The 27,419-nt window shown below is 33.2% G+C and overlaps 1 protein-coding gene across 2 annotated transcripts; it reads left to right on the forward strand.

Moving 5' to 3' along the window:
* Positions 1-24,491, forward strand: LOC143063105 (uncharacterized). 2 transcript variants are annotated; one of them, XM_076235073.1, is made up of 17 exons: positions 1-154; positions 2,653-2,921; positions 3,557-3,735; positions 7,627-7,864; positions 8,402-8,516; positions 9,125-9,221; positions 10,199-10,294; positions 10,886-10,936; positions 12,871-12,955; positions 13,465-13,524; positions 14,950-15,126; positions 15,745-15,889; positions 16,474-16,582; positions 16,904-16,976; positions 19,006-19,161; positions 22,832-22,965; positions 24,150-24,491. In XM_076235073.1, the coding sequence occupies exons 1-17, from the start codon at positions 97-99 to the stop codon at positions 24,448-24,450; spliced, it is 2,343 nt and encodes a 780-aa protein (XP_076091188.1). In that variant the 5' UTR covers positions 1-96; the 3' UTR covers positions 24,451-24,491. The 2 variants fall into 2 exon arrangements, with proteins under 2 accessions (XP_076091188.1, XP_076091187.1); XM_076235072.1 differs by lacking the exon at positions 1-154 and adding an exon at positions 2,432-2,565.
* The last annotated feature ends 2,928 nt before the right edge of the window (positions 24,492-27,419 follow it).

Below are 27,419 nucleotides of genomic sequence, written 5' to 3' on the forward strand. Positions count from 1 at the left end.
TCATGTGGATCTGAAAAGGTTTGTTTTTATAGACGGTCATTTTCTACATATAAATTAGATTGATGAGAAGCGACAATTACTTGTATAAAACGTCTGATGTTATCCAAATTTGGAGTATTCTTATTTCTTGTCAAATTATGCTCATCGATAAATCGTAAGTATAATGTTGCTCAATCACTGTTATTTATACTGTTATAGTCTATTGGTTTAAGGCATTAGACACTGTACATGCTGCAACCCATGCCTGATTGAAGCCTGATTATTAAAGCCAGAGGGTCCAATGATCCAAATTACACATCCTTTCCCTCTTTTCAGAGAAACCATATGGCTATGGGCCTGCATACAGTGTTGTCTTTAAACTTAAAGTCGAATCAGCTGAAGTTTTACTTTCGCTGTCACAGATGTGAGGCATACGTATGCTAATCCGGTAAAACTAGTATTTACAATAAACTTTATATTGCTGAAGGTGCTTTGCCAAGTCCGGTACATGCATACGGGCCCTGGATGCTTAATATTTTAATTACAAACCTTATGTTGTGAAGTTTCCGTCTAAATATGTCAATTCACGGTCCTTAACCATATTTTCATGATCAAGCAACTTCGTAAAAACCGCATAGTTTTTATTAATCACGTGAATATTTCACTTGTCTCAAATAATAATATGCATCCTATATTTGGTATATGTCTCGATTGGAAAGGTGTCAATAGAACTTAACCCCATTTCAGAATCAATGGTCAAGGTTAGTAGGTGTGGTCAATTCCGGATACTATAAGCAATTTGTTTTTTATTATTTATGGTATATGGAAAAATTGTGAGGTGTACATGTTCATGTCTAGCTGATATGGTTAATCTAATCTCGACCTCATTTTCATGGTTCATTGGTCAACGATACATTTTCATGATTAGGCCAATTTCTCAGATCTTCTGATAAGCAATCTACAGTCAACTATACATGTCCGTCTGGCAGGATTCATATGACCTTGACTTCAATTGATCATAATTTATAATAAAGTGTATGTGATGACGTTAGTAAAATTGTTAATCGAAGATTTTCAGCAAAAGTTTGAAATATTGATCAATAAAGCAGGCGAGACATTTCAGCGTATGCACACTTTGTCTGTTCATGAATTGGCCCTACGTTGTAATATACACAATCACTTTTAAAAATTGATATACTTTTACTTGTTTTTTTTTCTTCTAAAAGAGGGACGAAAGATACCAGAGGGACAGTCAAACTCATAAAATCGAAAATAAACTGACAACGCCATGGCTGAAAATGAAAAAAAACAAACAGACAAAGTCACAAACAATAGTACACATGACACAACATAGAAAACTAAAGAATAAGCAACACGAACCCAACCAAAAACTAGGGGTGATCTCAGGTGCTCCGGAAGGGTAAGCAGATCCTGTTCCTCATGTGGCACCAATCGCCTTGCTAATGTGACAACAAATTCTAAATTATCTGGAGTTAAGGGACACTTTTTCTAGAGCATAATTTATGAGAAACAATATCTGACAATGAAGACTTAGATCTGCAAACTCGACGTCTGTTCCGTTCTAATATCTACAATGGCAATATTATGCCTTATCATCCGGAAAATGAAAAATAGTTCAACGTTTCACCATTGAAGTCATAGGGTCATTATATGTTGTTAAAGTAAACAATCTCTCTGAAATACTAAACTAAATATTTGTACATTGAACACTAAAATAAATATAGTTAAATGACATATAGATCATTTAAATCTTAAAAGTAAAACACTACGGCACTTTTCTGGATAAAAAAAAATGAATAATGTTTGCCTTTCAGATGGTCAAAACAGTTATATTTAGGAGATAACTGTATTGTATTTTAAGCTCCGACGGCATCAATTGGGGATATGATGGTCGCAAATTAAGTTTACTGGCGACGCGTTAGCGAAGAAAGTAAACGGGTATTTGCGACCATCAAATCCCCAATTGATGCAGTCGGAGCTTAAAATACAATATTGTTATCTCCATTCTAATGAAACTGACAGAAAACAACGTTAAAACATGTAATTAAAATCTGTTATATGCCGTCTGCGCTTGCGCGTACGTACCATAGCAGCAATTGTCAATTCATGCCATGTAAAAAAGTGACGTTATCCAATCAAAATGAACGTTACAAACGTTGTTGCATTAGAATTTAAAATCATATTTTGGAACTCATTTGCTAAGTAGGATGTTAATTGTAATTTAAGAGCAATTCATAAAACACAATCTTTTTGAGGGAAATTTTGGAAGCTTTTAGCGCGCATGAATTTTAGTTTACGTCAAACTAAACAGATACTCATGGAATAACATCATGCTTATGAAAAGTTTGAATTTGAAACACTGAAGAAATATTGAGCAATCTTGTTCAAGTTAAAGAACTGTGGCTTATCATCATTACCTAAAGGTATGAATAATCTTTTGGATAACCCAAATATTTCGCATATATACTTATGAACTGTAGGTGTAGTCTATAGTAAAAGATAGTATGTTGTTACTTTATCTAAATACCGTTCTATTGTTGGTACAAGAATCGTTAGCAGTCGAATGTAAGTATCGTGAAAGTATTCAACTCTAATTGTATCTAATTTCTTACTAATCGTCCATGATTAATTTTTTTTCTTTCAAATTTTCAGTAAATCTTAATACATCAACTAGTGGGTATTACAATGTCAACTTAAATTTTTTCCGATGGCTTCAAAGTGCTCCTACATATTTCATCGTGGATGGGACACGGTACAACTTAAGCGATAAATCGTTATATAGCAACGCAAGCTATGGTGGGAATGGTGTCGACGAATTTGGATTCTATCAATCAATCAGATATCGATACTATGTCGGAAAGACGATAATCGATTGTTCTATAAATACCTACGATACTGGAAATCATATTGTGTTTGAGCAGGTGAGTAATTTCATCTTTCTTTCTATGTTTATATCATGGATTATACATCTATGTAATAATTTAAGTATTTCACCAGATAAAGTAATTAATTATTGCTTACTCTTGAGTGAATGCATATATATATATTCCCATAATCACTTTCTAATAATACGGGGGTTACAAGGCTGCGACAAAAAAAAAACACTCTAAGAATATCATGATTCTTGATGAAAACTCTTCAATCTTTCTTGAACATTTTTTAGGGTTTGAAATTCAACATATCAGAATTTTTGGCTATGAGAGATTTAGTTTATTGTCCGTACACCAAAATTAAGAAAACAATACTCGATCATTGGTTAAATTTATATCGTGAAAGTCTCTATTAACCAATCACAACATTGAGGTATATACTTCAACCAAATATATTTTATAAGATTCGGAAATTGTGTAAGTTCTGACTAAAAGTGCCCCGTCTGCTTGAAGTCACTTGACAACTCATAAGTCATAGTAAACAGGGACGAGATAAGTGAAAGCAATTAACCGGAATCCCACAGCGATTCCAATGACACGTCGTCTTCCAAATGAGAGTAGGTTATTAGAGACTGACTATCCATGCATATTGTAGTTGACATGAAGGTTTTCACCGCTTATTTTAGAAATTTGTAACTGGTGTTACGAACTCGAGGCCACAGTCATGTTCTGGAGATTTGCAATGTTATCAACAAACGACAGGAACCTTTCCATCATTCTATTTAAAGAAAGGTCAAGTGAAAAACCTTGGTTACTTGAACTTTGGAGGAAGCATGCTTGGTACCAGTGGAGTACAAACGGGACAGTACGTATTTCTTAATTCATTTTGAAAGGGTTTGACTATTGACTGTCATCTTAAATTAGAAAAAAAACTATTTGTGAACTATACAATGCAGATTTTTATGCCCCATTTATGGGCATTATGTTTTCTGGTCTGTGCGTCCGTTCGTCCGTCTGTTCGTTCGTCCGTTCGTCCGTCTGTCCCGCTTCAGGTTAAAGTTTTTGGTCGAGGTAGTTTTTGATGAAGTTGGAGTCTAATCAACTTGAAACTTAGTATATATGTTCTGTATGATATGATCTTTCTAATTTAAATGCCAAATTAGAGTTTTGACCCCAATTTTACGGTTCACTGATAGAAAATGATAGTGCAAATTTCAGGTTAAAGTTTTTGGCTTCAGGTTAAAGTTTTTGGTCAAGGTAGTTTTTGATGAAGTTGAAGTCCAATCAACTTGAAACTTAGTATACATGTGCCCTATGATATGATCTTTCTAATTTAAATGCCAAATTAGAGTTTTGACCCCAATTTTACGGTTCACTGAACATAGAAAATGATAGTGCAAATTTCAGGTTAAAGTTTTTGGCTTCAGGTTAAAGTTTTTGGTCAAGGTAGTTTTTGATGAAGTTGAAGTCCAATCAACTTGAAACTTAGTATACATGTGCCCTATGATATGATCTTTCTAATTTAAATGCCAAATTAGAGTTTTGACCCCAATTTTACGGTTCACTGAACATAGAAAATGATAGTGCAAATTTCAGGTTAAAGTTTTTGGTCAAGGTAGTTTTTGATGAAGTTGAAGTCCAATCAACTTGAAACTTAGTATACATGTGCCCTATGATATGATCTTTCTAATTTAAATGCCAAATTAGAGTTTTGACCCCAATTTTACGGTTCACTGAACATAGAAAATGATAGTGCAAATTTCAGGTTAAAGTTTTTGGCTTCAGGTTAAAGTTTTTGGTCAAGGTAGTTTTTGATGAAGTTGAAGTCCAATCAACTTGAAACTTAGTATACATGTGCCCTATGATATGATCTTTCTAATTTAAATGCCAAATTAGAGTTTTGACCCCAATTTTACGGTTCACTGAACATAGAAAATGATAGTGCAAATTTCAGGTTAAAGTTTTTGGTCAAGGTAGTTTTTGATGAAGTTGAAGTCCAATCAACTTGAAACTTAGTATACATGTGCCCTATGATATGATCTTTCTAATTTAAATGCCAAATTAGAGTTTTGACCCCAATTTTACGGTTCACTGAACATAGAAAATGATAGTGCAAATTTCAGGTTAAAGTTTTTGGCTTCAGGTTAAAGTTTTTGGTCAAGGTAGTTTTTGATGAAGTTGAAGTCCAATCAACTTGAAACTTAGTATACATGTGCCCTATGATATGATCTTTCTAATTTAAATGCCAAATTAGAGTTTTGACCCCAATTTTACGGTTCACTGAACATAGAAAATGATAGTGCAAATTTCAGGTTAAAGTTTTTGGTCAAGGTAGTTTTTGATGAAGTTGAAGTCCAATCAACTTGAAACTTAGTATACATGTGCCCTATGATATGATCTTTCTAATTTAAATGCCAAATTAGAGTTTTGACCCCAATTTTACGGTTCACTGAACATAGAAAATGATAGTGCAAATTTCAGGTTAAAGTTTTTGGCTTCAGGTTAAAGTTTTTGGTCAAGGTAGTTTTTGATGAAGTTGAAGTCCAATCAACTTGAAACTTAGTATACATGTGCCCTATGATATGATCTTTCTAATTTAAATGCCAAATTAGAGTTTTGACCCCAATTTTACGGTTCACTGAACATAGAAAATGATAGTGCAAATTTCAGGTTAAAGTTTTTGGTCAAGGTAGTTTTTGATGAAGTTGAAGTCCAATCAACTTGAAACTTAGTATACATGTGCCCTATGATATGATCTTTCTAATTTAAATGCCAAATTAGAGTTTTGACCCCAATTTTACGGTTCACTGAACATAGAAAATGATAGTGCAAATTTCAGGTTAAAGTTTTTGGCTTCAGGTTAAAGTTTTTGGTCAAGGTAGTTTTTGATGAAGTTGAAGTCCAATCAACTTGAAACTTAGTATACATGTGCCCTATGATATGATCTTTCTAATTTAAATGCCAAATTAGAGTTTTGACCCCAATTTTACGGTTCACTGAACATAGAAAATGATAGTGCAAATTTCAGGTTAAAGTTTTTGGTCAAGGTAGTTTTTGATGAAGTTGAAGTCCAATCAACTTGAAACTTAGTATACATGTGCCCTATGATATGATCTTTCTAATTTAAATGCCAAATTAGAGTTTTGACCCCAATTTTACGGTTCACTGAACATAGAAAATGATAGTGCAAATTTCAGGTTAAAGTTTTTGGCTTCAGGTTAAAGTTTTTGGTCAAGGTAGTTTTTGATAAAGTTGAAGTCTAATTAACTTGAAACTTAGTATACATGTGCCCTATGATATGATCTTTCTAATTTAAATGCCAAATTAGAGTTTTGACCCCAATTTTACGGTTCACTGAACATAGAAAATGATAGTGCAAATTTCAGGTTAAAGTTTTTGGTCAAGGTAGTTTTTGATGAAGTTGAAGTCCAATCAACTTGAAACTTAGTATACATGTGCCCTATGATATGATCTTTCTAATTTAAATGCCAAATTAGAGTTTTGACCCCAATTTTACGGTTCACTGAACATAGAAAATGATAGTGCAAATTTCAGGTTAAAGTTTTTGGTCAAGGTAGTTTTTGATGAAGTTGAAGTCCAATCAACTTGAAACTTAGTATACATGTGCCCTATGATATGATCTTTCTAATTTAAATGCCAAATTAGAGTTTTGACCCCAATTTTACGGTTCACTGAACATAGAAAATGATAGTGCAAATTTCAGGTTAAAGTTTTTGGCTTCAGGTTAAAGTTTTTGGTCAAGGTAGTTTTTGATGAAGTTGAAGTCCAATCAACTTGAAACTTAGTATACATGTGCCCTATGATATGATCTTTCTAATTTAAATGCCAAATTAGAGTTTTGACCCCAATTTTACGGTTCACTGAACATAGAAAATGATAGTGCAAATTTCAGGTTAAAGTTTTTGGTCAAGGTAGTTTTTGATGAAGTTGAAGTCCAATCAACTTGAAACTTAGTATACATGTGCCCTATGATATGATCTTTCTAATTTAAATGCCAAATTAGAGTTTTTACCCCAATTTTACGGTTCACTGAACATAGAAAATGATAGTGCAAATTTCAAGTTAAAGTTTTTGGCTTCAGGTTAAAGTTTTTGGTCAAGGTAGTTTTTGATGAAGTTGAAGTCCAATCAACTTGAAACTTAGTATACATGTGCCCTATGATATGATCTTTCTAATTTAAATGCCAAATAAGAGTTTTGACCCCAATTTTACGGTTCACTGAACATAGAAAATGATAGTGCAAATTTCAGGTTAAAGTTTTTGGTCAAGGTAGTTTTTGATAAAGTAGAAGTCCAATCAACTTGAAACTTAGTATACATGTGCCCTTTGATAAGATCATTCTAATTTAATGCCAAATTAGAGAATTTATTCCAATTTCACAGTCCTTTAAACATAGAAAATGATAGTGTGAGTGGGGCATCCGTGTACTGTGGACACATTCTTGTTTAACTATACCTTTCGATAATTGTGAGTACTAATTGACAGACATTGCTTTCAGTGTTAGATATCTTTGATTGACAAAGTAATTTGAAGTTGCAAAATGCCAAAAAATGTCAATACGATGAAACAAAACCTAAAATAAAAAAAGGCACACAATTGGTTACTATTTTGATTTGACATAGACATTTACTAGAAGACTTTTAGAAAAATTATAATTTTGCTTTTGTAAATTCGGGAAATGTGTTGAAAACCATACTAGTAACCATTTTAAATCGAAAAAAACCTGGTATTTCAGATGGGATACGACAACAGCAAATCTAACAGATGGAATGGGAGGCGGACCGATTGCCATCTTTGATGAAATGGGAAATACAGTGATCATATCACCGTTGGATAATTTTATGAGTTCATCGTTCTGGCATGAAGACCATCCTGGAGGACGTATCAATTTCGGTGTTATGGGTGGGGCTAAATCCATTCCAGCCAATTACAGACAACGATTTATATTACTTGCTTCGAGTTCTACCAATCAGGTAAAAAATAAGTCGATTGATTGGTTGAAATTTGTCTTCTTGACATCCAGTGGCAACAGAAAACAGATGTCACTGAATACCCTAAACAAATATAAAAATGCGAAATATATAAATACTGCACACTATCTTCATATTAAAGGATGATGAATATAACTGAAAGCATTCTCATATATTTTTTAAATCTGTTGTAATCTGTTGTATTTAAATCTGTTGTAAATGGTTGGTCAAAAAGTCATGGCTTACCTCCAAAAACTCAAATATTACCACATTACTTCTTTTTCACGCAGTAAAGATTTATAAAGATAAGGAGATGTGGTTTGATTGCCAACGACACAACTATCAACGAAGTTCAATTGATGTGGTTGTTAGCAATTATAGGCAACCGATCGGTCTTCAATATTGAAAAAAACAACAAAATACAGTTTTGTCGACTATAAAAGGCCCCGACATGGAAAAATGAAAAAAAAAATTCTTTGCATTCGGATTAATTCGGTTTATCTTATAAATCAATTCTATATTATTATTTACATTCCAAAGGCATTCCAAGACCTTGGCAAAGCCCTAAGGAAAGTGTCTGGTGCTGCACCCAAGAAAGAATTCTATCGTCAAAATGATGTTACCCTGAAATATTTAGGTTATTGGACTGACAATGGTAATTATAATTGTACAGTAAGACATAGATCTGTCTAACTGTAGATTTTGATTAATAACATACCAGCTTAAAACACGAACGACAATATTTTTATTGAAGGATTTAAGTTACTAGTATTGAAAAATACTTTTTGTTACTCGAACTTATCCATTTAATATTTTCAATAAAACAGACTGTCGGACCGATGTAATATGTTTATGGTAATCTTAATGAACTGAAACACATAAAAATGTGTAATCTTATTATTTTACTAAGTAATGGCAAAAGAGGGGAGAAAAATACCAGAGAGACATTCAAATTCATATGTCGAAAATAAACAGACAACGTCATGGCTCAGGGCCAAAAGTGAAGACCAATATACAAACAATAGCACACAAAACACAACATAAAAAACTAAAGACTGAGCAACATTAACCCCACTTAAAACTGCGGTGATCTCAGGTGATCTGGAAGATAAGCAGATCACGCTTCACATGTGGCACTCGCCAACATATTCATAGAAAACAACATATTATTATTAGTTTTGTGTCCAACTATAAATATAGAAGTGTTTCATTTTTATTATAATGTGGACCTTAGTGGAAACAGATCATTTATTTTATTTATAGGTGCTTACTACTATTACAACACAGAAGCCAATAAAACATACGAACAAACAATGAAAGACGTATTTGATTACGCACAACGTGAAAAGATACCATACAGGTTTGTGTCATTATAATCATATCAACTTCATTTTCGTAATTGGTGGAGGTAGGAACACTTTCCTGCTTTGGGTTAACCTCGCAGTATTCATACTGGGTTGATGATGCTTTTGCAACGTGGTAGAACTTATGTATTAAACAGCCTGGAAATAGTTCTTAAAAAATAGGAAATTTTCTAAACCTAGTTGAATTTTGATTGATGTTCATCTTTCTGAAGAGTAACAGTTTACATTACCAAAATTCTGAAAGAATTGGATCAAAATTCAAATACGACCTTAATTTTTTTGCTTTCGATCCTTTTAAAAAAATCCTTGAGTGACATAACAAAAATAAAGTCGACCATGTCTAATGATGTCACATTGATTGAACAAACATTTTTTAATATCATAGAAAAAAAGGATAAAGTATAAATTCATTTCGTCTGTAAATCATTTGAAAAACAGTTTTCACCACCGAAATTCGTGCCATTCGATATATCTCCACTGTCGGCAATTAACTTTTAATAAACAAATATTTTTAAAAATGTTAAACAGGCTTCGTGTGGTCAATTCAGAAATTTAACCGTCTGTGAGTGGGAAAATGTCGCATCACTACAGATACAGTGGTAGGATCTATATTTTAATTTTTGAAATTTTAATTTTTTAATTTGAAATATTCTTCTTATTCTTTGTCACAATTACCTAACAGTTGTCATTTAATCTATTAATATTATTTTTCTGAATCATTTTTAAGCATAAATACATCGACTTCAAGCACTGGAATACATCCACTAAAAGTTTAGAAATTTAACACCATCATGTTGCTATAACATTGAGAAAAAAACAGAGTGAACATGTGAGATAGAAAATTTTGTTGTAAAAAATATCCACCAAGTCTTTTTTAATTCAACATTGTTCACATATAGTTTAAACTAAATTCTGCTATAGTTGTAGTTTTTTTTTATTATTTACTGTATAGTACTATTTGTTCATTTACCAGATATCTTCAGTTAGATTCCTGGTGGTATTACAAAGGATTTGGAAAGGGTGTAAAAGAATGGACAGCCAGACCTGAGGTCTTCCCTCATGGAATTCAGTAGGTTTCTTGGTATAGTTTTTCATGTTTCTTGGTAAAATACATGTATATGTTCATTAATGTATCTTGATTTAGTTTAATGGTCTATGGTATAGATTTTATGTTTTGTGAAACAGTTAAAATATTTAAGTTTCTTCGTAAAAATAATCAATCTTTTGATATAGTTCTTATGTTTCATGGTACAGTTTTTCTATCTCGTGGTGCAGTTTTCAATATTTCTATGTTAATATTTTATATTTGTCATATTTATGTTTCTTGTAGAGCGTTGTATGTTGATTGGTATAGTTTATTATGTTTTTTATGGTATAGTTTTATGTTTCTCAACATCGCTAGTCAAGGGTAACGACCCATTCCCCTCCTCTTCTAGTGAGTGGATTGTAACCCTTGGATAGCGAAGACGAATGTTTCTTGGTAAAGCTTTTTTTCTTGCATTCTATTATAATCTAAAGCACTCTCCGATTGAAATATTTTTTTGTACGTTTCTGAAAATAATAATAATTTAATGGTACAACTGCTTACACCCACATTATTTGAACTCTGGTGGATAGTTGCTTCGTAGACCCATTACTTTAACTGCATGCTTACTTTTAGATCTGTTCAACAGTATACAAGATGGCCAATTGGAGCACATAATAAGTATTGGTGAGTAAATCAGTTCGTTGAGAATTTTTTTTTTAGTTTACACAAAGATTTGTATACCTTGGCTGCTATTCAAATTCTTCCAATATATTTATAAAATACTAGAGTCTTTCAAATAGTATTGCGACGGCAATGGAACAACAACAAATACACTGATTTTTTTTATCCCAAGCGCCCGATGGTCACGTAGTTGCGCGCTCTCCTTAACCGTGAGATGGCGTTGTTCGATCCACGGTATGTTCAATCAAAAACTTGAAAATTAATGCTCCTCCGTTTAGCATGTGGCATTGAGGGGTAAACACAAATACTGGTCGTCTCGGATTCAGAACACCGTGTTCGCGTTCGGTGATATTTCAACTTGCCGACCTTTACATTGTGGACTTACTCATAAAAAATATGAGGCTCAGCGTGTCGGTCTAGTATACCAAGTAGGGTTTATATCCATTGTATCATACTATCGACCTGATCTTGAATATACATATAACTTGTAACTGGAGGTTTAGCAACCATCAATCATCATCCGATTTCTTTGAAAAGATATAACCCCGTGAATTCCCGGTATCACTCCGTGAACTTCGGCACGGGTTACATTAAAGTCTGTAGGTCTATAATCGACACTATGGCTGCTTTAAACGCAAGACCGTATACAATATATACAAATTTATTAACACAAGTTTACAGCTTGAAAGCTAGGGGAAGACTGCCCCAGCAACAGTTTACAAAACATATAGATTGAAATTCAAAACAGTGTGGCTGTGGCCATTGATTGACACATTAAATTCATCCATTGATTGGGACAATTTAAGTGAACGTTTGTATGTAACGACCACTGCTCACTATGTACTTTTTAAAGACACTTCAACTATGGGGTCACCAAAGGTTCTCAACACCTTAATAAAGTAATTCGAAAAATTAATCAGAAATAACACGATGTTTTGATTTATACCAATTATATAAATCAAAACATAAAGGTTAATATTCCTGATTAATTTTCGAATTATTTTATAATTAAAGGCGTTAAGAAACCTTTTGTGACCCCACAGTTTAAATGTCTATCGTAGGTTCGTCGTGAACAGTGGTCGTTACAGACAAACGTTCACGTAAATTGTCCCGGTTAATAGATGAATTTAATGTGTCAATCAATGGCCACAGCCACACTGTTTTGAATTTCATTCTAAATTGAGTCCAAGATGAGGGTATTAAAACATTATAAAAGGTTCTCATGAAATATATCTATCATTGTCTAATCTTATGTAATAATAAACGGATTATTGTCCTCCGGCTTAACTTAGCAAAATAGCGATAATTGCTTCTTTTGAAGTTGAGTGTAAGTTTAGCACTTTTGACAGCCATCGGATTAAATTGTAAAATAGTAAATCTATAATCTCTTTGGATATTTGAAATAAGAAACATTATATTTAAGAATAAAGAAACATTTAAAACAAGAAATATTCAACCATGTCAACTTAAAACTAAAACGAGAAATAATCAATTTAAAACGAAAGTTCATATAAATATTCAAAACGAGAGTTCATATAACTATTCAAAACGAGAGTTCATATACATATTCAATTCAAACGAGAGTTCCTATAAAGCACTTTGAAAATTATAGTAAAAGTTCCCAATGTCACTTTTCTTCCGGTTATAAAGACGTTACTAAGTTGTTAAACTTGTGTCTGATCCTTTTGTCATTTTCAACAATAAAATATGTTTAAATTATCCGATTTCTTTTTGATATCGTTGGGTCCAAACCGTAAAATGCTCATGAAAAGGACATGTATGACGTACAGCAACTAATGAGACGGAAACCCTAAACGAAATGAGATTTTCGGAAAAAGAACATTTGTTATAATATAAATTCTTGATTCATAGAAGTTGGACAAAATATAAGACATTCGTATCAGTAATATCATTTTAATAGAAACATCGAATTTTAGGTCAGTTGATAATGTGTACGCAAAACAGAATGGAGGAAAATATAATTTTGTGATGTCCCCCATAGTGGCCGTTCCTAACGATACTGTAAGTTAATAGTACTAGTATTATTATGTTTAACCCTTAACAGCGAATGTTGTTTATAATTTTGATACATAAGCTAAATCTTGTGATCCATTTATTGGTTATTTCGCAATAGCACGGTACTCATATCTGAATCAGAACGATACTGTTAGTAACGAAACCTTATGATATATATACCAATTTTAAACTACTATTTATTTGTCCTTAGTGCTGTTTCTTGTGATATCCTAATACAAATTCGCATAGTATCTATTTCTAACGATTTAAAATCAAACCAATTTAACCATTTGCATCTTGAAAGACTTCTTGTAAAAGTTGGAAGTTTCTCGTGTTGTAAAACCTGGTAGGACCATGACAGTCAATCACAAACTAGCTGTTCCTGTAATGATCGTTTGAAGAGTTTTTTCATAATCCATTTCATAATCCACCAGTTTACATGAAATTGTTTGTTTCTACTTTGAAGTTTTATTACATTTGTTCTTCTTTGTTCTCACATCAAAGTTTATTTCCAGAGTTTTTGGTATGATTTGATGAAAAATGCTACCAGCTGGGGTCTCAAAATGTATGAACAGGTACTATTTAAATTTAGTGGCTGTCTATGAGTCGGTCATGACTTATCATGTACCTTGAATTATGATAATAAACTGTTAAAGGGGACATGTTTTTAACGAAATATGTAATTTGTTAACGGTTTCATATAAAATACGCAAGTGTGGTTTGTTGCCAATGAAACAACTATTTAAACGAGTCTAAATGAAGTGGATTTAAGCAACTATATAGGTCACCTTACGGTTTTCTAGAAGATGCAGCAAAATAACATATACTCAATCAGTTTAATTGAGGTCTGGAGCTGGCATGTCAGTTAACTGCTAGTAGTCTGTTGTTATTTATGTATTATTGTCATTTTATTTATTTTCTTTTGTTACATCTTTTGACATCAGACTCGGACTTCTCTTGAACTGAATTTTAATGTGCGTATTGTTATTCTTTTACTTTTCTACATTGGCTAGAGGTATAGGGGGAGGGTTGAGATCTCATAAACATGTTTAACCCCGCCGCAATTTTGCGCCTGTCCCAAGTCAGGAGCCTCTGGCCTTTGTTAGTCTTGTATGATTTTAATTTTTAGTTTCTTGTGTATAATTCGGAGTTTAGTATGACGTCCATTATCACTGTACTATTATGCATATTTTAGGGGCCAGCTGAAGGACACCTACGGGTGCGGGAATTCTCGCTACATTGAAGACCCATTGGTTGCCTTCGGCTGTTGTTTGCTCTATGGTCGGGTGGTTGTCGCTTTGACATATTCACCATTTCCTTTCTCAATTTTATCAGATAATAGTGATGGCTCTGACATGACAATTAATGAAATACATCGGCCTGATTTATGAGTATGCTTTACATAAAGTTATTCTAATGCACAAACTCCAATTTATAAACAAATTAAAGTTCCGTCCGCGACAACTTGTCAACTTGTCAGCTACATCGTTATTTATCAGCATTCAAACCAATCAGAAACGTCACTGTTATCCAGCTTGTAAATAAAAACAGATACAGATCAACAAAAAGACGCTTCGAAGTCAACATACAGTCTTCAATAAAAGACATGTATTTATTGCAAATGGCAAGCTCTACATCGCCCGGTTCTTAAAAAATTGCGAATAAACTGAATATGTGAACTCTGGTCAAATCAACCAATCATACCACATCTCCTTATTTTTCGCCTTATGATTATCGATTTAAAAACAAAATCAGAAAAATTTCCTACATAAACACGATGACTTAATTGTGATGAACAATTAATGGTTTAACCCATTCTTTACTTTACGGAGAAATACAGAAACAAGCAGGTTTCCAATTGTATAACCTCCTTGTATGTATGCATTGGTTGAAATATATTTTGTTTTACATTGTGGAAGGATCTTGAAGTAGTACGGATTAGTACAGAACATGAAATTTAACCTTTTTAGAAGTAATTATGTATTTTTAACATTTAAAAGGATTGGCTGAACGTTGAGACATTATTTTCGCATGACTTGGCGGAAGATCTATCTTTGGGAGAACGATGGTTGACAGAAATGGGAAACGCAGCAGAATTCAATAATATAACTATCCAGTACTGTATGTCCTTGCCTCGACATGGATTGATGAGCACTAAAATTCCTGTAGTTACACAGGTAAGTTGTAAAAACAATAGTTTGTTCCATCAAAGCAAATAGTGCTGCATTTAGACATTACCATTTACGTCGATATAAGAGTGCTTTCTTCTTGGTATCAGTTGTAAGTTCATTGACTTTATAATCTTATTCATTAAAACTGAATAATTTACTTTTCTATCTCATAGTTTTGAAATGTTTCGATGATTTAAATGTTTCAAGTGTTTCCCGCATTCCTTTTTATATACAGCTTAAAAGAGTTTTAATTAGCTTTCCAATTAACATTTTACGGCAAAAAATGAAAACAACCCTTCATAAATTCATGCGTCCGAATGTTCTGGATTTACCTTTATAAGGAACGCTCAACGCTGAATATTTGAAAGCCAAGGGTGTATAAGAACAGAAACAGTTGACGAGCTGAGATATTATGACAATAAGGACATAAACATAATCCATCTTAGGTCAACATGGCAAAAAAAAAGAAAAAGACAAACAGACAAATAATAGTACACAAGACACAACATAGAACACTAAAGACTAAGCAATCCGAACCCCACCAAAAAAATCATGTCAGTACCAATATATCTTCTAAAATAATGCCCATAGGCATGAGCAGTTTGTATAATCTTTTTCTGACAGGCACGTGCTAGTGAAGACTATCATGTTCAAGAAGATCAGTGGAAAATAGGTGTATCATCTATGTTTGCGTATGCACTAGGTTTGGCTCCATCAAAAGATACCTTCTGGACATCAACTATACAGAACGGAAACCCAAAATATCCAAGTAAGTCTTAAATTCGCAAAGATGATAAGAAATGTCTGTCAAATTGGGATGAATATACATCATGAAATTAAAATAAAAACAGATAGGTTCTGACATAATAAAAAAAATATGGAAAATCAGGAGCCTGTAATTCAGTTTTTGTCGTTGGCTGTTGTCTAAAATGTTTTTTGTTTGTTTGTTTTTTTTTTTATTTTGTTTGAATTGTTTTGTCAGATGTATGATATCTTACTGTGCGGTATAGGTTGTGCACAATGTTGAAGGCCGTATAAAGGCCTATAAATTCTTACATCTACGTCAGTTGGTCTCTGTTGGACAGTTGTCACATGGTGGATTATATCACATCTTCTTATTTTTAAATCGGTATATCGGTAGCCTGGGATTGATTTATTTATCCATTGTTCAGTGATTGAAAGGAACTCTTCTTTCAAATGTGTCACTTGACTCAATACATTTGTTAGAGAACTTTTGCTGAATCTCATAAACAGTTACATAATCATTAATAAGAATTAATAATGACCGTCGACTATTGTTGTAACTTGAAATATCATATATCTTATGTTAAAGTGATTTGCATACATTTCTAGAGAAGCAAGAACTATGGCCTGCTTTACAAACCGTAGTTGCTACATTGAGCATGGGTCCAGTTGGTCCGGGTGATATGATTGGAGCTACCAACAAAGATCTTTTAATGAGGTAAGATGAAGTCTAATCTGAATACTCGTAAGTCATTTTGAATCTGTCTTTTTTTTTAAAAAAAAAGAGAAGAAATGAGACGTTTCAATCAAGTCACAGACATCTTCCACAATAGACAAATACTTTTACCATATTTGAAAAAGCATAGTGATTATTAGTTGTGTGCATGCATTGTGTTTGAGTAAATTTATAATCTAAATATACGTTACTTTAGTTTCTATTAAAGTATGGGACGGTTTTAGGCTCTATTCTGATATCATGTGAATTCCCATTTGAATTTTCATGACCTTACTTAAAATGTATTGCTTATGTTTTGATAAGATGCTGTAACATGGAAGGTTTAATACTGAAGCCATCTAGGCCAGCAACGGCCATGGATCTTCAAATTATAAAGGTAATATATATAAATACGTTACATCGAAATTTAAGATATTTTTTTTTATTTATTACACGCAAACGAAATGAAACAAAACAGTGCCTACATGTAATCATTCAAATTACTATTTAGTGAAAGAAGGTTTAAAATGTAAAACTGTGATTCATCAAAATGTAAAAAAAAAAATGGCTATTACAGCAAAATGCATTGAGTGTGCAGGTAATCTTTGATTAGCTTGCTTGTTTGTTATTATTAGGTTAGGTGTACTACTCTCCTTTAAGAATAGACTAGTCTGACAGATTACCAATTTATCTGTCTGTAGGACTAGACTACTACGAAAGAAGAGTAGTACTACTATAATTAACCTTATAATGACTTCACGGTTCAATTAACAAGCTAGCTAGTGAATATATATAAAAAGTAAAATCACAAAAATACTGAACTCAGAGGAAAATCAATTCGGAAGGGCCATAATCACATGGCAAAATCAAATAACAAAACGCATCAAAAACGAATGGACAAGAACTGTCATATTCCTGACTTGGTACAGGCATTTTCAAATGTAGAAAATGGTGGATTGAACCTGGTTTTATACTAGCTAAACCTCTCACTTGTATGACAGTCGTGTCACATTCCATTATATTGCCACCGATGCTTGAATAAAACAAACCGACACAATAGTTAAAAATGTCAAAAATAGGGGTACAGCAGTCAACATTGTGTTATCATATTAATCACTATAAAACAACAAATGTAACGAAGAAGCACACATCAAATGAACATCCTCATTTTGATTATATTTTACGATTTTATTTGTCTATGTCAAATGCGCCCATCAAAGAAGGAGGGTTTTGAGTACTAGTGTAAAATTGCGCGTAGGTAGACAAGAAATAATTTTGTCGTTCAAAGTATGACGGGATGCATAAATACAGTCAGTCAAAATAGATATAACAAAAACTGACTAAACAGTATAAAGTAATAATAAATAAAATAATAGTGTGGTTCAAAGTATGACGGGATACATAAGTACAGAGTCACGTCAAATGTATATCACAAAAAAGTGGGTTAACAGTAAAAGTACTATTAATAAATAAAATAATTTTGTCATTCAAAGTATGATGGGATACATAAGCACAGAGTTAAGTCAAAAGGGATATCTAAAAAAACAGACTTAACAGTAAAAGTAATATTAATAAAAGACAAATAAAAGAATAATATAACACGTTATTAAGATGATAAACAACGTCAGTACGCAAAATCTATACTTCAAGACCATCGTGTATTATTTGTGAAGTTGATACGTAATATTTATCAACAAGTTCTGGGTACCTTCCGATGAACTTTTTTAGAAAAAGGACGAGACGTTCTTTGACATTCTCCTGGTTCATCAACTTTCTGTTCAGACATTGGTGACGTTTAACAAAGTCTGAGTAGGAGCTGCAAGCTCTTGAATACCGAATAAGTTGGGAAATGTATATTCCATATGCAGGTGAAGTTGGTATATTGCTACTAAGGTGGGGGAAATTGATAATTTCAAACCAAAATCGTCTCGTTTGTCATAGATTCTAGTACTAAGATGACTGTGTATGTCAAATTCGAGGTATAAGTCTAAAAATGAAGCAGAGGAAGCCGTGTCTGTTGTCTCTTTAATTTCTAGTTCTGGTGGATATATCAATGGAACCCAATCAGAAAAGTTCGGATTGTTAATGGAAAGAACATCATCAATATATCTGAAAGTGAAATTAAATAACCTGAAATTAAATTACCTTTACCTACACACTCAATGCGTTTTGCTATTATGACAATTGCAACTTTTACTGTTAATTCAAAGTACTCTGAACTTCGTTTAAAGTGCAGCGAACAACCCTATTAAAAAAATACTTAGCCAAGTTGTTTGTGGACAGGTATATAGTAAGACAGCAGCATGCATTATAAAATATAGCATTACATTGTAGTTTAAAATGACTCTCAGATATTGGGTTTGTTGTTGTTTACCATAGAAAATTACACTTTTTAAATTAATTGATTCGAAAAGCAATCATTATAGGCAGCATTTCCAGACTTTAATGGCCCAGACGGTCAACTTTGGACATCCTTATCAGAGATATATGGTGACAAAACTACTCAATTTGGTATACTATTAGCTGCTAATATGTCTAAACCGTACAAACTCAGAGCATACCAAACAGAATTCCCGTATCAAGTAAGTAAATGGAATAATTCATAATGAATATCAATAAAAATCTACTAGATAAAATTTAGAATTGAAATGGGACATGTGTCAAATAGACAACAACCCAACCAAGGAGCAGAAAACAGCCTAAGGCCACCAATGGGTCTTCAATACAGCGAGAAAATCCCGCACCCGGAGGTGTGCTTCGGTTGGTCACTAAAACTAAAATATGTACTTGTTTGAAGTGATAATGGACGTCATACTAAACTCCAAAATATATAAAAGCAACTGAAATTAAAAATCATACAAGACTTTCAAATGCCAGCGACTCTTGACTTGGGACAGGTGCAAAAATTCGGCGGGGTTAAACATGTTTTTTGAGATCTCAACCCTCCCCTTATACCTTAAACCAATGTAGAAAAAACAAAAAAACAACAATACGCACAGTATAACTCAGTTTAAAAGAAGCCCGAGTCAAATGAGTAACATAAGAACTTAACCAAATGACAACGAAAATGATACATAAATTTACAAAGGACTACTAGCAGTTACTGACATGCCAGCTCCAGACCTCAAGTAAACTGATTGAATTATATCTTCAACATATGAATATCAAGCACAATCCCTCACTTAGAGATTTATTATCATACCATCATTAAATATATGAGAAGAACATCAACCCGTACCATGACAATAACTGCATGGTTTTAAAATAAATGTGTTTATTTATGATGTATACTTCAATGATACAATACAGTAACAAATAACAGGAAAGATAACACAAAAAATTAACGTTAAAAACTACTAAAAATAGCACCGTGCAACATTTATAAGACGTTAAAATTGAGAATGGAAATGGGGAATGTGCCAAAGAGACAACAACCCGACCATAGAAAAAAACAACAGCAGAAGGTCACCAACAGGTCTCGAATGTAGCGAGAAATTCCCGCACCCGGAGGCGTCCTTCAACTGGCCCCTATAAACAAATATATACTAGTTCAGTGATAATAAACGCCATACTAATTTCCAAATTGTACACAAGAAACTAAAATTAAAATAATACAAGACTAACAAAGGCCAGAGGCTCCTGACTTGGGACAGGCGCAAAAATGCGGCGGGGTTAAACATGTTTGTGAGATCTCAACCCTCCCCCTATAACTCTACCCAATGTAGCAAAGTAAACGCATAACAATACGCACATTAAAATTCAGTTCAAGAGAAGTCCGAGTCTGATGTCAGAAGATGTAACCAAAGAAAATAAACAAAATTACAATAATACATAAATAACAACAGACTACTAGCAGTTAACTGACATGCCAGCTCCAGACTTCAATTAAACTGACTGAAAGATTATGATTTCATCATATGAACATCAGGCACAATCCTTCCCGTTAGGGGTTTAGTATCATACCATCATAACATATATGAGAAGAACATTACCCGTGTCATGCCAACAACTGGTTTTTGAATAAATGTGTTTAGTTCCGATGCAAAGACCCTATAAGTGAATCAATATTAACGCCAAAATATGCAATCTTTAATGACCTGACAACAGTATCGTAACTATATCCCTTCTTAATAAGTCTATTCAAAGGTTTTGTTAGTTTTTGAGGTGAATACTGACACCTTTGTGCTTTATAAAGAATATTTCCATAAAAAATTGGATGTGAAATACCTGAACGTATAAGAAGTCTGCATGTTGAGCTATATTTACGAATGATGTCCTTATACCGATGATAAAATTTAGTTAATGTTTTGACTAGTTTGTGATATCGAAAACCCTGGTGTAATAATTTTTCAGTAATACATAAATTTCTCTCGTTAAAATCTAAAACATTGTTACATACACGAGCGAATCGTACAAGTTGAGATATATAAACACCGTAAGATGGTGACAAGGGAACGTCACCATCTAAAAATGGATAATTAACGATAGGAAATGAAAAAGCATCTCTTTTATCATAAATTTTAGTATTCAGCTTTCCATTAGTGATATAGATATCAAGATCGAGGAAAGGGCAGTGGTCATTGTTAGTATTAGCTCAATGAACAAAAATAATCGTGAATGGGATTGCCTCGAAATGCATTCTTGAAATTCATCTCATATAAAGTGAGAAATAAGGGCCTGTTGAATTATACAATCTCTAAATTTAATTGCCACATCATTTGTATTGTTTTCATCATTGACCATAATCAATGAAATTCGGGAAAGGGCCAAGGTTCATAAAATTACAAGACTAAAAAAAATGTGCACTAGCACATTCAACTGATAACGGTGGACCAACTCTAAAGGCAATCATATCCGTGACTAACAATTAAATATGAGAGTGTTTGTGGTCTAGCTGTCATGTCAATCCATGAATTAAAAATAAGATTTTGTGTAGTTGGTAAACTGTACAAAGTATGACACCATAGGATGGTGATAATGGAATTTAACTGTCAGAAAAAGGAAATGTAATATACGTTTTAGTTGGAAACCTTCACGTTTGTCATATATTATTACGGGTCAAGGTATAAACAAGATTTGGTTAATTCAGTAATGTCTACAATTTCCTTCTCAGCATTAAAGATGGGAAATATGTCGTTTTTAAACATTAATTGATGCGGATATTGCAAAAACTGAAATACATGAAATGACAACGCAAACTTCTCTTCATTCTTTTATAAAAACCCCGGTTGCACAATTTTTGATTTTTACGATAACAGAAAAAAATCCACAATGAGGCTGTATATATTCCTGGAACTAAGGATAGTAAAGTCAAGATTCCTTACAATGCATGTGTTTTTTTTATGTGAATTAGAGCAGTTTTGGGAAGACATACTGTCTAACTACTGTCCAACTCACATTTGCATTACTTTTTTGCAGTAAACATGATAAGTAGAATTATAATTTCAGAAGCTTTTACAGAGAGTCATATTATGAAGTGTCGAGACAAAACTGCAGTTACCGTAATACGTGTGTTTTGATTACAAATGACTCTCCTGACTGCTGTGAGCATATATATTAAGAGCGTTCGAAATAAGTTTTTAAACATACTTAGACAAATAAATGTACATTCTAATGCAATTATTTTGTATCAATGGTTCTGATTGGATGACAGTTAGCGTAAAATTTTCTATCTCCTTGTCTGTAACTAAGGAAGCCGACATTTTGAATTGCTGAATGTATTGACATGTAATTTCTACAATAATAAGCCAAAAAAACTCGCATGTTGCACCTAAAAATCTTCTTTTTATCAAATTTTAATTCATTCTGCATTAAGCGGCACAGAAGCCAGAAAACGCCCGGTGTTTATGTTTGACGCCGGAAGCATACCTATGACGTCACCTATTGTAGGGACCAAAGAAGATAACATATTTTCGCGGAATTTTCTTTAATGAAGATTTTACACTGAAATAATGATTGAAATTTAATTATGAACTTGCTTTGCATTAGAATAGAGATAACTGTATTGTATTTGAAGCTTTTCGGACGTCCATCGGTAGTTTTACTGTCGCAAATACCGTTTACCTGTCTCCGCTATGCGTCGCTAGGTAAACTAAATTTGCGACAGTAAAACTACCGATGGACGTCCTTAAAGCTTCAAATACAATACAGTTATCTCTTAATTTCCATAATTTGCTGTCGGTGTTGTTACGGTTAACACAGAAGGCGTGAGTTTCATCAATGATTTATGATTTTGTCTGTTGTCCTTTTCAGTTTTATGACAGTATAGTGTTTCCTTACAACAAACCAGAGGCTGCAATACCTTTCAATGGTAAATACCCACTCAATCTCAATGGATGCACTAGTGATCAATTCTGTTTGTTTTACTTATCACCAATAATAATTGTGTAAGTTATTTATATATAGGGTGATGTCGTATGAGTGCCAATGAGACAACTCTCCATCCAAGTCAAAATTTATAATTGGCTCACACCGAACAGCAAGCTATAAAGGCCCCCAAAAAATTACTAATGAAAACCCATTCAAACGGGAAAACCAGCGGTCTAATCTATAAAAAAAAACAATCGAGAAATGAATAACACTTATAAACCACTCCAATAAACTACAACTACTTAACATCAGATTCCTTATTCGTATATTTTGCTAAGGATCTTTTTAAATTAGTTGTTGCTTACGTAGTATTTTGTATAAAGGCACATAGAAACTGTAAGGGAAACATGGTCGGATAGTCTACAAATACATTTTGTACTTGCTTGATACCCCACCGAATTTATACTTTTGGCAAAAGAAATTAACAAACGTCCAGTGGTCAAGCAAAAGCTGTTGGACTGTCACATAGTAGGACAGAAATATTATGACATTATATAAATAACACATAGCTGAGAGGGTGATAGAGCAGATTGTTACCCCGAGAAAAACATTGTCAACTGAGGCGAAGCCAAGGTTGACAATGCTTTTTCGAGGGGTACCAATCTGCTCTATCACCCTCTCAGCTATGTGTTATTTAATTTATTATACTGAACGTCCTACCATTTTTTGTCTTTTACAGATTAATTTTATTTCAAAAGGATTTTCTATGACGTCACGTACATAACAACGTTACGAGTGTTAGAAATAAACAACAAGATGGTTTATTTTTTTTCATTTTGACAGTTAAATAATAAAATTTGATCCAGAACGTAAAACTTAAGCATTGACTTTGTATTCATCTACTTGATGTAAATTCAATCCATTGTCCTTTAAATTGTCGATTTTTGATTGGTTTAGACGAGAGGGTAACATTCAAAAAAATTGTCACCCTCTCAGCTATGTGATAGAGTAAAATGACACCCTCGTATTAGCAAATCAAAATATGGCATTTTAACGTGAAGTATAATAAATATATATGTTTATAGATGCCGTAAAGAAAAATAATACTCCACAGTAAAACATTGTAAATAATTTTAAAATAAAATTCCTGTTTAGAGCATTTGGGAACAAATACTATTGTCTGTCTCTTTAACGTACATTTTTTAAATCACCTTGTTCGTGTAAATGTATGAACGAATTGCATACCCTTTTCTTATCGCAGAGGACAACATACCATTGCGATATATGGTGAACATGACAAATTTGTTCCAATGTCTCCACAACGAGTAACAGATATCATATATACCGAGGACGATATGGTTCTCCAATTGGTTGGTGTACCATCCGAGAAGGTTGTCGTATCGTATCTGTTGGACGGCATGCAGAAAAATGTCACTACAGTTTTCAGTACTTCTCGAACTGCTCACATCAGCCTCGTTTTAGGAAAGACTAAACATGTGACAATTGCACACCAAAGGCCATTCACAGGATCGTTTAATGGATTTGGAAAGAGGGGAGTATGATTGTTGAAACAACTATAGAAATAAAAATCATGAACAAACTAGATGATGTTATCTTAATTTATGACCTAGTGCAAAATGAAAATATACGACTTGTATCTTTATGGTTTAATTATTGAAATATGAATAAAGATTGGAAGAATTATAAAGCTTTATTACAACTGTCACATAAACTTAACATTAACCATTGAACCGTGAAAATGTCAAAGTCAAATAAAACCTGTGCGACTCATATATATCATACAATATTTCCATACACCAAATAATTAGTTGTTCATATAGTATTAAAAAAAACCAAACAAACTCAAATTTAACTTTGACCACTGAACCATGAAAATGAGGTCAAGGTGAGATGACACCTGCCAGCTAGACATGTACACCTTACAATCATTCAATACACCAAATATAGTAGACCTATAGCATACAGTATGAGAAAAACAGACCAAACACAGCAACCTAACTATAACCACTGAACCATAAAAATGAGGTCAAGGTCAGATGACACCTGCCAGTTGGACTTTGTACACATTACAGTCCTTCATAACACCGAATATACAAGACCTATTGCTTATAGTATCTGAGATATGGACTTTACCACCAAAACTTAACCTTGTTCACTGATCCATGAAATGAGGTTGAGGTCAAGTGAAACTGTCTGACAGGCATGAGGACCAAGGTATGCACATACCAAATATAGTAATCCTATTACTTATTATAAGAGAGAATTTAACATTACAAACAATCTTAACCTTTTTTTCAAGTAGTCACTGAACCATGAAAATGAGGTCAAGGGCATTGGACATGTGACTGACGGAAACTTCGTAACATGAGGCATCTATATACAAAGTATGACGCATCCAAGTCTTCCACCCTCTAAAACATAAAGCTTCTCAGTGGCAGGTCTAGAAATTTTCATAAGTGTGGGCCCACTGACTGCCTAAGAGGAGGACTGCTCTAGTCACGCTTCGGTGATTCCCTATACAAGCCCCCTGTCCTGTCCCCTGCCCCCTAAATCTGCTTCTGCTCCTAAGCCGAATCACTATCCCTATGTCAAACTTTCTGTTTTGTCGCAGGCTCGACTAAAATACCTTAGAAATCCGCTGGTTTATAGGAAGAAACCGTGCATGCCTGAAAAATTCAGTGACAGACATGTAAACAGAAAAAAGATGAATAATTATACTACAGCTAATATCATATAGTAATGGATCATTTGTTACACCTACATTTTACACCTAACATCAAATAACGAAACACGCATATCAAGTTGTGTAGAATCGTCAAATTTTGAAACATCATTACGTAATGTTAAAACCATATAAAGAATAGACAAATCATCATTACGAAATAACAAAACCACATCATGTAATGAAACGACTACATAACGTTAAGTCACATTCACATCTAGTAATGTTAAAACCACATTGACTAATGTCACAACCACATCGAGTAATGGCACAACCACATCGAGTAATGACAAAACCATATTGAGTAATGACAAAACCATATTGAGCAATGACAAAACTATATCAAGTCAATACGAAATCATAACGTGTAATATCGAAACATCATTAAGTAATGTCAAAACCATATTAAGTAAAGACAAAATATCATCAAGTAATAGTAAAACAACATAAAGTAATATCAGAGTTCCACATAAGACAGCTGTGGCGTTCCATAGTATGAAGTTTTATCGTTTGATATGCTTTATAGTTTGTATGTCAAGACAAACAGCTAGGTTCTCAACCAGCACAAGACAGTGATCAATGGCGCTATCTCCATATGGAAATTATCATATTAAGTGAACATTATCATGGGGAAATAATGTATGGCGCCTGTCTCTCAGATTGTTAAGGTGTTCACCAATTCCCTGTCTTCCATGTAAATAGTTACTTCATAATAAATCAAAACTGACATAAATCATTTCCCGTAGGTCAAAATAGTTATCGAAGTTTACACAAACATTAGAGACTAGAAGGATACTGTGATTAATTCAAAGCAAATTATATATCCTTTTGTCAATACTATAATCCCAGTTCACACATACAAAGCAAAACGTTCTTCGTATTCTAAGTTTAAAATGAATAACACTGGCTTAGTAATAACGCTATCAAAGATACGTGTTTGATTTTATTCGTCATTTATCCGTTGACTGCATATATTAATTATAGAAATGCGACCACACCAATCTTATTCTAATGTCCATGTATTTTGAAGTGTTCGGGTGAAAAGAAAAAAATTCTACAGCATTTGTGGATGTGAGAGTGCAATAATCAAAATGTACGATGCTTAATTCAATAAGCACATTCTGAAAATATTTGCAACACTGTTTAACTTGGAAAATAGAGATTTCTTGACATGTGTTCACTTACTCGATGCGTTATCTCATTCAAATAAAATCAAAAGTAGATTTCCCAAAAATTCAATAATCCTGATAAGCGCGCGAATTATTACAATACTCTTTCTCGCTTGGAATTCAGCTTATCACTAATGTTACTAGCTAACTCATCAACCCATTATATCCTATTTATGTGTAGTGCTTCTTGTGCGTTTGGTGAAATAAAATATAAGGTGAGCTATTGCAATTTCTTGGAGTCCTTCACCGACAATTTACTCCTTAGAAACCGACCACAGTCAGGCTGAATTAGGTATATTTGGTATTAAGTATATTTTTTTTATCTTGCCACTGGGTGCCAATTAACAAGCATACTATGATAAGAAAAGATTAAAATGCTAGTCATTGTGGAATATTTGGAAACCATATATAAATAAATATATATATATATATATAAAATAAGATTTGGAAATTAGAAAGTCAGTTTCAAAAGATCCAAAAGCAGTGTTCCTTTGCTGTGCGTGATTTTGTGTCACGGATGGATACCTTAATTCCTTTCCTTTCTGTTTAACAGATTGAAATAAGGATGAATACGAATATCATTTTATAAACAATTGAAAAAATTGGGATTTTTTTTTTC

Source organism: Mytilus galloprovincialis, chromosome 2 (genome assembly GCF_965363235.1).
Source record: "Mytilus galloprovincialis chromosome 2, xbMytGall1.hap1.1, whole genome shotgun sequence".
NCBI lineage: Eukaryota > Metazoa > Mollusca > Bivalvia > Mytilida > Mytilidae > Mytilus > Mytilus galloprovincialis.